Source organism: Ornithodoros turicata, chromosome 2, assembly GCF_037126465.1.
Source record: "Ornithodoros turicata isolate Travis chromosome 2, ASM3712646v1, whole genome shotgun sequence".
In the NCBI taxonomy this organism is placed as follows: Eukaryota; Metazoa; Arthropoda; class Arachnida; order Ixodida; family Argasidae; genus Ornithodoros; species Ornithodoros turicata.
In genome coordinates, this window is record NC_088202.1 from 129,319,744 (window position 1) to 129,331,932 (window position 12,189).

The following is a 12,189-nucleotide window of genomic DNA, read 5'->3' on the forward strand; positions in this document are numbered from 1 at the left end:
AACCCGTTTTTTTTGTTGTTTGTTTTCTCCACGAATTTGCACCCTGAATTGAAGGTTAGGACTTGAGGGTGAAACCCAATTTTTACCCGGCAAATTGCTCTCACTGAAACGTCTGTAGGAACCAACGCAACTACGTCAATGTACCAAACCAGTACAGTTCGTTTCAATAATGGGGCCTGATTTCTCCCCGAATTTAGCATACTGGAAGTTTTTCCCACACGAATTCACATAAATTTACAGCACATGTTGGTTTCCCAGATTTTGACCCCCCCCAATCCCCAAATTGGTAAAAAAATATTTCCTGAAAACTTCAGGCTCTAGTCACGTGGGACTTGGCATATCGCTGGATCACTGGGACATCAATCACAAATGCAGGGGAGTCAGCTTCATAGATGCTGGTGCAAATAAATGCAGCATTATGTTATAGCACTTTGTAGATTTATTCTCAACCAGACTGGAGCGTACATTTGACCAAGTACTAAACTTTGACCAAGTTTCTGAACTGTGAAGACGCCATTCCAGTGGCATGACTAGGCAAAAATGCTTCAATTTCCGACATTTTTTCTTTTTTATTCACTCACTTTCGGGCACTTGACGTTGTTCTTCAGTGTTTCATGTACACAAGGTGATAATATGACTATTTACAAAAGAATAAATGCATGTCTAACAGTATCCCTGCCTTATAGTAGTTCAAATTATACCAGAAAAGTATGAAGTATCCCGCAGTTTTCACTGTGCTAGTACGTGCTCAATACGTCCATCCCATTATGCCATCAAGAAGCTGCGGAAAACGATTCAAGTGTGGTTCGGGGAAAGCTCGATGTCTAGTTGATTCCATGTCTTCCAGGGTCTTTGGAAGATCCCTGGAACAAGCCGAACTGTTAGTATAAAATACTGATGATTCACAGGCAACTACGTGTGTGCTTCACATAACTGAGCGCATTATAGTACAGCCTGTATAATACAAAGTGACTCACTCGCAAGTGCAGTACATAAGGTAGCCATCGCTGTGCAACTGACTTGCGAGTTCGCTCTGGTGGTTCCCAAGCAAGTCTTGATTAATAACAGCTATCAACCTTTTTCCTGCTCTTAGGGCCTGAAGAATGCTGCCAGCACCTGCAAAACACGGCAAATAATTAGCCACCTGTATGGGATGTCAGGGAATTGGAGTTGTACAGTGACATAATTTCTGGATGCAGAATTTTTAACGTGCTTCTGTCTTACAAGGCAAAGTTTGGGATGCCCCTCACCTGCATGACTGATTACCAAAGACGCCTCGTTTATATCTCTCGTTATGGAATCCTTGAAGCTGTAGAATTCAACTGATGGGTCAAGGCAAGTTTGCAGTTTCGGTCTTCTACCTTTGCCGACTTGGATCAGCACTTTCGTGTACCCCTGGCTTCGCAACACCTGGAAAGTACCGGAAAGAAATGTAATACGCGAGAATTCGACTTTCGTTCCTGAAGGCGGCTTACGTTAAGCACATGCGATGACACTACTGTCGCGACTAGGTCATCAAAAGAAGTTGTGCCAACGGTCACGAACACAGTTTTCATGTCGCTGGCCATCGTACAATGCTGGGTTGTCAATTATGTTTTCTGACCCCAAAGTCGAAATCGGTATACGTGGACTCGAAGTGCTGAATCTATTGCACAGCACGCGGGTCGTAAGTTACCACAATGCTTCGCGTCTTTTGCCTTTCTTCTTGGTTTTTCAAATGTACAGCACTTCAGAATGCAGTAGAAAACATATGCCCATCTGTAAATTCGTGCCAGCTGCGCCTGTGCTGCTAACAAGGAACATGCGCGGAAATAAAAACAATAAACCAGTAAACATGAGCGCGGATGTCCTGCCGCCTATGAAGTCTGACGCCATTTCGTAGGTTCGTTCGGTTCTGTTTTCGGGATGTGAGCTCACATTGCTTATTGCTCGCATTCATTACCGTATCAGTCCCACATATGCGTCGGTCCCGTACACATATGGCTTCGTGAAACTGCTATTAAGCTACACAAGGTAACTTCACTGTTATTTCGAGGGGAAAAAGACCCTATTCGTGTTTCGGTTTCTACTGTATACCCTCAACATCAGATATTTTGCGAACGGTTGACGCGTTAACGAGGACGAGATTACTGTTTTGTTGTGAGTCGTGATATGGCGGAAGGGAGGGCGATTGGTGTATTGAAAGAAAATTTCTTCGTCGTACTATGGTTAATCGTATAAGTTTTAAAAGAAGACGCCACTGACACCTGGAGTAACGTATCACGTTGGAAGCGGCAAATAGTTGGTACGTGTCGCTGTGTTCGTAATCGAACGCGAAGGAAATAAGCACAGTGTCAACAAAAGTGATCGCACACACTCCTTGGCATCGAACGTAAGACGTTGAATATGAAAAACAGTTATCTGTTGCTTTTACAGGGGATGACGATTTAACCTCTCAGCAGTAACATGACACAAACAGTTATACGCAGACTGTCGGAAAGCTCTGCTTTGTACCTCTTATCTTTAGGATGTCTGATTTGGTTTACCCAGCCGGCAGAAAACTATTTCCAGCGCAGTTCCCGGAAGATCGCTTGTTATTTCTTGCCTGTGAAGCTTATTATTATGTGATGACATGATGTCTCCATTATAAAGTCGTTACTCAGCGTTGGCACTGCGTTTTTGCCTTTGGCTGACCTTTGAATATTGACTTACTTTATTGAATGTGGTGTGGTATCAAGGTCCTGAATAGTCAAACTATGTACGGAGATGTCTGTAGTGTAGTGTACTGATCAATCCATGTACTTGTCTACGTCGCGGCACATGTGTTGCGTAATTTATCAGACTTTCCGCCCGCGCAATCATCATCTGATGGAATCGACCGTTCTGAAGATGTATGACGTCTGTTGTCCGTTAGGTGTTTGCTACAAGCAAAGCTATCGAACTATTTGCATATCTGATACAGTGGAAGGATGAGGTAAGTAATATTGCACAGTAGAATCTTTTTCGTGGTCATCTGCGATTGAATTCCTTTTTCTGGTGTAATCTGGTGTAATATGGACTTAGGTTACTGAATTACATTCTGAATTAGGGTAGTCACTAAATTGGGGAGGTTCTAGATGCTCAGTATACAGTTGAGCATAGCATAGCTAGGGCACCCCTGTACATTTTGTCAGCTGCCCCTGTCAGTGAGTGCAAGGCTTGACTGGAAGAAATGTTGTGTGCTTCCAGGCGGTAAATTGGCTTGAAGATTGTGGAGCAGCTATGGAAAACCAGATTTTATCACCAAATCAACAGGCAGACCAATGGCCACGTCCATCTAACCTGGTCAAAGGTCAACCAGAGGTATGAAACATGACTTTCCTTGCATGTTATGTGTCACACGCTGCTGTATGGCATACAATTAACGAGGAATATTTGTCATTATAACGAACTAACAATGCAGATAAAGAATAGGTTTCCAGTTTTATGTAAGTCTTATTGTATCGCAGGCTGGACATCACTAAGTATAGTACCGCAGCCTTATAGTGCGTTGATAGTTTCAAAAGACATGGCAGAAAATGGGGAAAAAAGCATGAATTAGTGGAACATTGTATTCATTAATTGAGCATCTTCTTATTAGCCTGCATTGACTTTCTGTATGTAAAGATTATGCCTGAATGTCTGTCATCAGGCTCCACAGGAACTCATAGCAGAAAGCCCACCTCCATCTTTTTCTTCGATCTTGGAAACTGCATATGGTGCCACAATAACCCCAACCTCAGCTGAACTTCCCAATGGTATGTATCATTAAGCAATTATGATAATGTGGACTTAAAAGGGTTGGGACACTTTCATAGATGTGGTTCATTATATCATGGACGCATTGTACTGCAAGCCGGAATACCGAGGAAAAAAGAACTCTTCTTCTATATGTCATACTTAGAGCCTGAAGTTTTAGGGTTTTACCCGATTCTTCCCCGAATTTGCACCCCAAATTGAAGGTTCACCCTTTAGGGTGAAACCCGATTTTTACCTGGCAAATTCACCTCACTGGGATGTCCGTAGGAATGCATTAACTTACTTGTTTGGCAGCAAATGCAGTTACATCGCCGTTTGTACTAAACCATTACAGCTAGTTTGAGTAACTGAGCCCGATTTCTCCCCGAATTTAGCATACCGGGAGTTTTCTCACCCGAATTCGCATGGATTTAGTGCACATGTTTATTTACCCGATTTTTACCCCCCGAATTTAGAAAAAAAAAATATCCCGAAAACTTCAGGCTCTAGTCATACTTAGTGAGATACATGCCCTCGAACACATTCCCGAGCAAAGTGCAGACATCACAGAGCTCAGAGTTGCATCCTTTCCCATTGGCAGCCGTAAGCGCGTGACTTCTCGTGCACTACCTCACTGGCGGCGGCGAGGGCTGTGATGTCAGACCCGCATGAGTTTCGGTATTTGCGGCGCCTATTTACTCCGCTTCTATTACCCTCCTTGCTGTGAAACTTTCAATCCAGGTGCACACTGGTGCAAAGAACCGTCTTTTACGTTTATCTAGGATTACCTGTCGCAACCCCTTTAAGTCCACATGGACCCAGTCAGCTCATCTCTGCTTTAGTCTTTACCTAAAGGGACGATGAAGCTTTTCCTTTTTTTTTCTCTCATTTATGTTTGACAGAAGAGATGTTCCTGAAAACACCACCGAAGTTTTACGTTCGACGAGCGAACTATTTTCTTGCGAGAGAATTTAAACTAAGTACGAAGCTACACAAAGCTGATATACGTATCGAGCGGCGTCAGGAGTGTCGTGCGGTGAAACTTGACCCTGTCAACGCTGTGCCTGATTATGTCACATGCGACATCACCGTATGGTAGCCCATGGCCTTGTGAGACGCTCCTTTCTGCAAGCCGTTTTCAAACCCAAAGTAAGCAGGCACCCAGGGCCACGCATGTTATAGTCGAGGGCGAGAGAAAAGAACGTGAAGGAGAGGTCCAGAGGAAGTTTCCATAATGAGTTTCCAGTAGCTTTGTGCGAGCTGTGCAAGTAACAGTGTTTGTGACTGTTCTAATAATGATGTAAAACAGTTTTACAATCAGTTTTATGTGTCACGTTTTCTGTCTATGTAGTGCTATTCCTAATACAGCGAGCGTGACTTTTATTACAGGTATTAGCCTAAGGTGTTAGACATCAATTTTTTTTTTTTCCCCGCTCAGTGCCCATCCCGAATATTCTGGGTTACTTTTTACAGTTCCCGAAATTCCAGTGGACTGCAGCTCACCGTTGTTTGCGGGCCCAGACGATGATGAAACTAACCTTTCCGTTCAGCGACAACATCGGCATCGTCTCAGCTCATCCGCAGACCCAGTGCTGCCCTCTGTGCACTCTCCCAATGCATATTCCTCATATGAGACTGTCCTGTCCTTAGCGCCTGGTTCTCCCATGTATATTCCTCACGAAGGAGGCCCTTCGGATTGGCCCAACCGTCAGTTGGTGTCAGATCCCTGTGACGCCCGACATCGCAAGCGCTTGTTGAGCGAGTCTGATTCCGAGCACAGGAAGAAAGAGCGGCCCCGTAGACCTGCTGGAAGAGAGGCACGTTTTGTGCAGACGTCGTCTCCCGTTATTCAAGGAATGGGGCGTGGTATCAGGGGCTGCCCGCCAAACTTACCCGGTTGGTGCACAACTGATTATGTCTCAAGTCTTTTATTTATGATAAGAAAGCAAAGTTCCTGATGCTGCAGCAGCTTTGTTAGAATTACTCTACACTCATTTAACTTCAGACTATACGGTTACGTTCTTATAGTAGTTGTTTGTGATGCTTCCAAATGATTTAAGCAATTTATTTACCCTGAGGGTGGGAGCAATTCTCTCTGTCTTTCTCTGTCTGTTTTTTAAATGAATGAACTTATTTCCGCAAGTCTGTGGCAGGAACCATGAAAGAAAAAAAGTCAATGTAGTGACGAGAACTAATTGCGCAGATCATGAATTGAATTACGTGACACAAATAGTGGATCAGAAGCATAATTATTGAATATGCACAGCAGCAGATAACGTAACCTCTGGTCTCTGATCTCTGACCAAAGTGAAAGGTGTTTTCTTCCAGAATAAAAATTGACAAAGCATTTGTGATTTTCTGTTACTGTTAAATCTGTAAAAGTATTAGTGTTTGTATCAAATTATGTTGTTCAAAATACCCCACAGTGGTGTAACCATGTGGAAGACAGTTCCAGATACAGAGAAATTTCGTTTGCAGCATAAATAACTTATCCAAGCTTGATGTTATTGCACTACTCAGTACCAGAAAGCAGTGGCTAAAATATTAATAGATTGACATGTGTAGATTGGCATAAGTGTTCAGCACTTGTACAGGAACTTTGACTTTTAGTGCTGGCATATGAAATGTGTCATATTAAAATATTGAGCATCTATTTTACATTCATTTCACATCGTGCATTGAAATCAACACTTTTGTCTCCTGTTGTGTACAATAAATTTCTATGGGAAATTTCTACAGGTTCCTCCTCGTGTCAGGCACTGAGGGAAGAGTCCGTGCTCTTGGAGTTGGCCTCCGAAGCAGCCACTGAGAGCGACAGTGACGTGGACGTTATAGAGTCGGCTTCTAGGCACCGTAGCGCGAGCGGAGCAGGTGCAGATGGGAAATATGCTGGCCATGTGGACCACATGTATTCTGGCAGCTGTGGCGACCCTCCTTCTGAACCGCCAGGTCGAGCAAAGAGCAGCAAGGTGGAGGAGAGTGTACCAGGTTTGTGAGACATACCTATGAAACTTATACAGTTGCCGACCGAAATTTCGGATGCCCTACATCCCGTTGCTCGTTTTTGGGGACTTGGTTTGCCCCCAGCCAGCGACCACCGCGAATTGACAACACCATCTTGATGATGATCCGTATCCTTGATACCATCTCAAACCGCATCCTATGCTGTAGAACTGCCAGCTCAGGGGTATACTGTAAACGTATTTCTATTCGCCGTGTATTAATTTTCGCGAATTTCACGGCAGCTAGAAAAACATGGAATATTGTACTCGCGAACACAGCTTGACATTTATCTTGCGAAAGGATACAGCCCTGGAATCTCAAAATTAAATACTCGCGTATAATTTCCCAAATGACTGAATGCGCGATTCGCAAAAATGAATACGTCGCTAATAAAAATTTGTTTACAGTAGATCAGCTGCGTGTCTAGTTCCACTTTCCTGCCACAGTCACCGCCGCCATTCATCTGTCCTTTGCTTTTAGTGCGATCATCTTCGTCTGTGTGCCTGGTGATTTTATGTATGGAGACTTGGAAATACCCCCTGCCGCAGCATTTGAGAACTTTAATTACCGTAATTTCACGAGTATTAGCCGCGGCTTATGCACAGTTTTTTTTTCTCACTGGCGCTCTGCGGCTTATCCACCGGTGCGGCTTATCTGATGACTATTTTTCCTTGGTATTTTCCCCACACACCGGTTTTAACGAAAGAACTGACAGTGTCTGTGGAACAGCACAGCCCTTCCAATGCAGAAACAATATGTAACAGGGACGTGTCAACAGTCCAGTCCACTGACCATCAGGGTGTCGAACCGCAAAAAATACGGGTTCGGTTCGGGTTCGGGTTCGCGTTGTTTTGATTTCGTTCCGGTTCAGTTCCGGTTCGGCCACGCCAAAAACCGAACCGGTTCGCAAACCGGTTCGCAGCCCCGAACCGGTTCGCGAACCGGTTCAACGCTTCCGTTTTATATGTTCCATAAAACTGCTTTTATCAGGAAATGCGTGACTAATAGCTTACTGCTGTTGTCTGCATTAACGTCTTTAGCGGTGAGGTAGCTCTTTAGCGAGAGAAATAAGAAATGGATGAACACTTATTGCAAATAGAGTCCACGCTGATGAAGCGGTGTTGTCCCGCTACTTTCTGTTCCCAAGATCTCTTTTTCACACGCACAGTGCCAGCAAGATAAACTTAAAGGAAGGCTAATAAGATGGACAGCGTAAGATAGACGACAGTACTTACCGGCACACTGCCTTCGTAGCGTGAATCGATCCTGCCAGCCTTACTCTGTCCGAGCTCACAGCAGTGTACTAGTTAATCCACCTCACCAAGGCAATGTATCACGACACAACTGCACTACCAATAAGCAGAACCACGTTTACTTTTCAAACCACGACCAATCAAACAGGCACCGTTCTGCGTACGCTCCTTTTCCACTTCTCATGTTTCTGACTTGTTTAATTTTTACTGCTCACGTGTAAAAAGAAATCTTGGGCGCTTATTTGATCACATATTCGTCGTGTAGAGCTACATAACTGGCCTACTCCATTCCTGTTGCATTCGTCCGCGTGGCACCGCGTGGCAAGAGTAGACGCCGCATCACCGCGTGCGTGGGGCGCCAGCCTGGGCGCTCACAAGGACAACTGAGCTTCAACATGTTAAAAAGATGCTGAAAGTATACTTACTATACGTCGTCGTCTGACTGCGAGGTGAAAATTTCTGAAATTCATGATATAGGCGCGTGACGATGATACCATTGTGTCTTCGTTCAGGGATAGAGAGGAACTCTTGTGCTGACTTCTATGTCCGAACCGTTTTGTTGCGAACCGGTTACCGCTATTATTTTTTATGGTTCTGCTCCGGTTCGGGTTCAGCAGTGTTCCGAAAATTTCGGTTCGGGTTAGGGTTCGGTTCCGGCAAAAATAACGGTTCGGGTACGGTTTTCGGTTCGGGTTCGGGTTCGGTTCGACACCCTGCTGACCATCCTGGTGCCTTCTCCCAAGCAGCTTTCAGGAAAGTGGTGAGAGTGATTCATGCCTTCTGGAAGGCCACTGATCCGTCGATCCATGAAAAACACACAACAAGAGCTGTCCGATCTTGGTAGAACACTAGAACTGACCTCCTTTGTTGTACACCATGCCGACCCCGGAGTATGGACAACAGGGCTTATGGCCTTCTCTATGGCTTCCTTTGTCCCACAAATCAGCCGCGTCGTATTGCCCGCGGCTTATCTGCGGTGCGGCTTATACGCGTGAAATTACGGTACCTGGACAAAGCAGTCATGTACCCAACAGACGGATGACGAGATTGTTCAGCAAGTGCTTGATAGGTCAGATAGCCGGTCCGACTCTTATGACGACATGCCAGAAAGGGTGTGGTCGGGGAACTCGGAACAGATGAAGGCGGTACTTTCGTTGGTGTATATAGTAATGAAATGTTCGTAGGTGAAGTACAAGTGGCACAGTTGTCTTGTGGCAGAAAGCCCGGAATTATTATTATTGGTACAAGCAGATGTGATCGCGTGGAGAAACGCAACAGCGTTCATCAACAAAACATTGACTAGGTTTTCCTGCCACTGAACTGAATAAAGTAGTTTTTTTCTTCACATTTGTTTTTCCGAACTGCTCTGTCATATTGCTATCCACATACCGCATAGTACTTGCATAATTTCCGCACTTTTTCTAAAAAAAAAAGTCTGAAAAGTTGGGGGTGTGCAGATTGTGCTTGAACATTCGTTACAATATTCAAATGGCACAAAATTTCAAAATGTTAGTACAGTCGCCGTCCGATTTTTGGAACTCTGCGGGGATCGCGCAAAAGTCCGAACAATTGAGCAGTCCGAAAAAACGAATTTCGCTTCAAAATGAACTTTACTAAGCCCTAATAGGCTGGAAAATTTGTCGATGCTTTCCTAACGTGCTTCCAGCTCTGCCTGATGACATCAGCTTCTATTTCTTGAAGCGACATTTCGTCAATGTACACTGTCAGAGGCACTGCCGTCATCAAGTCCGCAAGTCGGCTTCACCTAACGCATGCGTGCTGTAGGTGAAGCTCGCTTTACAGCGCTGTCGCGAGACTCGCGGGCGGACAGCACGTGCTGGGTTGTTGGCCAAAAAACGAAGACGCAGAAGCGTTAGGACAGACCTCTTCTACTCAGAGGAATGGAAAATGAACAATCAACTCTGCCTATTTTTTTGGCTCAGTATTTTAGTTGGTTGATTTCTTTTGATACGAATTTCAGATGATACCAATATTTTCCGTCACCCCAAGAGAGAAATTCGCTGGTTGGGCAAACAGAGTCCGAAATATCGAGCGACGGAGCTGAACGGCGTCCGAAATTTTGGACGTTCTTATACATGAACTCTATGGGACCCGAGGCCGTTCCGCGAACAAGTCCGAATCATTAAGCATGTCCGAAAAATCGGGGTCTGACAAATCGGTCGGCGACTGTATGCCGGTCATATGGGCTCCCGGTAGAGCAGATATTGATGTTACACTGCATTGTGCAAGTGTGAAAGACGTACTCATCTACCACGCAACCGGCAACGGCAAAATGCAGGAACCGCTACCGCTCATCCTACCGGTGAAATACGTCGAGACGCTGCTAGCCGCACTTGACAACCGAAAGCATGCTATGTTCAGGTGCACAAATTATGAATTTTTTTTTTTTATTTTCTTGCCATTTTTCGTGCCAAACTAGGGGGTGCGCAAATGATGTGAGTAAATGCGGTACTCTTTGGAAAAGACAACTCAGGTGATGAGGAAGGGGGGTCCCCGAAATCCACCATTAAGAATAAAAGTTTAAGAATAAAACATTCAAGAATAATCCGCTTAAAAAATACACGGTTAAAAATATATCTCCTAAAATAAACCGCTTGCTATCCCCGCTTAGAGATCACCGTTTAATAATCCACCATTAAAAATAAACTGTTTCAAAATCCCCTCACCATCTAGCACGGAGGAGGTCTGATTGCAATTTACGCCAGGTTATATCATGTTATGTTAGGTTAGTTTAGTTTGGTTTCGGTTAGTTTGGGATAGTTTAGGCTAGTTTGGTCCTGTGAGGTTAGGTTAAGCTCCTTGCTTGCAGTTCACCTTGATTTGGGCCATACAACATGACTCTAGCAACTGTAGGGTGGATTTGGGGGGATTCCGAAACGATTTATTTTTAACGATATATTCTTAACCGTAGATTCCTTAGCATTTATTTTTATACGGGGATATTTCGCCGATTATTTTTGTGCGTTTATTTTTAAGCGTATATTCTGGGAGATATATTTTTAACAGTGCGTACTTACGCGTTTATTTTTGAAAGATTATTTTTAATGGTTTCAAACGGGATACACCCATGAGGAATACTGTCTGTGAAGGTAGAGCAAGGAGAGATATTAACGTCATCAACAAAGTGTTTCAATGGCTGTGACATTAGCGTGACACACACACACACATCTCGTTCCTGCACAAAGAGCCAGCCGTTCACAGAAATAGTAGTAGATTCTAAATGCGACGGAAGAACATGTGAAAATTCAGCAACCGAAATACCAGCACATGACTGAAACCAGATTAAACACTAGTGTAGAACGTCCGAAGTACTCTTGAGCAGCAAACGTATGTCCAGGGAATAGTACGAATCATTTATCTCCATTATGTCGCCATTAGTAGAGCTGTGCGAATAGCAAAATTTCCACTGCGAATAGTTCACAAATATTTCACTTGCACTGCGAAGCGAATCAAATATATTCTTCAGACGACGAATCGAATTCAAATAATCAGAAAAGGCCAAATTCGAATAATTTCAAATACCTCATGGTGAAATATTTTGTGCTCATTAGATGATGTTGTGCTTCAAACTTGTGCGCCTTTTCACCCAGCATAACGTATGGTGAGAGAAGGGTCCCTCTGTGTTGTGTATGGTAGACTGCATTAGTGGGATCAACTGCATTGAGAGTTAGTCAACATGTTCCATGCAGCCTGCTTCGTGTGCATCTCTTCATTTCTATGCTTATATTGTGAATTTCCTGCGCTTTTTTTAGAAACTGCACGTACGTATTTCCATCTGTTCCTGAACATAACTCCGAAAGATGGGAGTACGTTTAGTGGAACATGCAGTGCCCAGGGTGCAGTGTTGACCATGAGCTCACGGAAGTTGTAGACTTTAGTGACGTAATATTGTTAACAGTGTAAAGCGGGGTTCACCTAACACCCGAGTGTAATTAGGTGAAGCCGACTTGCAGAATGTAGCCGCGCACCAAAAGAACAATGGCGGTGACGTGAAGTGGGCTCCACCAAACTCTTGGATGTAGTGAGGCGAAGCCCACTTGAAGAATGACGATAGTGATACCTCGCTACAGTACTGTTCGAAAAATATTCGCAAATTTCCAATACTGAAAATAGGTTGCGAATAGCATCGGATATTCGTTTCATATTCGAAATTTCGAATATTAGCACAGCTCTACCA

General features: G+C 44.1%; 2 protein-coding genes across 5 annotated transcripts in view; one reads left to right on the plus strand and one right to left on the minus strand.

Moving 5' to 3' along the window:
* Nucleotides 1-416: 416 nt before the first annotated feature.
* On the minus strand, nucleotides 417-1,865 carry LOC135386117 (UDP-N-acetylglucosamine transferase subunit ALG13 homolog). Its single transcript, XM_064615862.1, has 4 exons — nucleotides 1,476-1,865; nucleotides 1,251-1,410; nucleotides 978-1,116; nucleotides 417-863 (listed from the first exon to the last, which is right to left on the minus strand). Exons 1-4 carry the CDS (start codon nucleotides 1,566-1,568, stop codon nucleotides 749-751), a joined length of 507 nt encoding a protein of 168 aa, XP_064471932.1. The 5' UTR covers nucleotides 1,569-1,865; the 3' UTR covers nucleotides 417-748.
* Nucleotides 1,866-1,895: 30 nt separating this feature from the next.
* LOC135386115 (E3 ubiquitin-protein ligase arkadia-B-like) overlaps nucleotides 1,896-12,189 on the plus strand; it is a 33,009-nt gene continuing 22,715 nt past the window's right edge. For 2 of the 4 annotated variants that reach the window (XM_064615856.1, XM_064615859.1), the window contains exons 1-5: nucleotides 2,146-2,284; nucleotides 3,208-3,321; nucleotides 3,650-3,755; nucleotides 5,209-5,631; nucleotides 6,475-6,723. In XM_064615856.1, coding sequence (XP_064471926.1) covers nucleotides 3,241-3,321; nucleotides 3,650-3,755; nucleotides 5,209-5,631; nucleotides 6,475-6,723 — 859 coding nt within the window. In that variant the 5' untranslated portion in view covers nucleotides 2,146-2,284; nucleotides 3,208-3,240. Of the gene's footprint in view, nucleotides 2,014-2,145; nucleotides 2,285-2,893; nucleotides 2,954-3,207; nucleotides 3,322-3,649; nucleotides 3,756-5,208; nucleotides 5,632-6,474; nucleotides 6,724-12,189 lie in introns of those variants that run through there. The other 2 variants (XM_064615857.1, XM_064615858.1) reach the window with 2 other exon arrangements.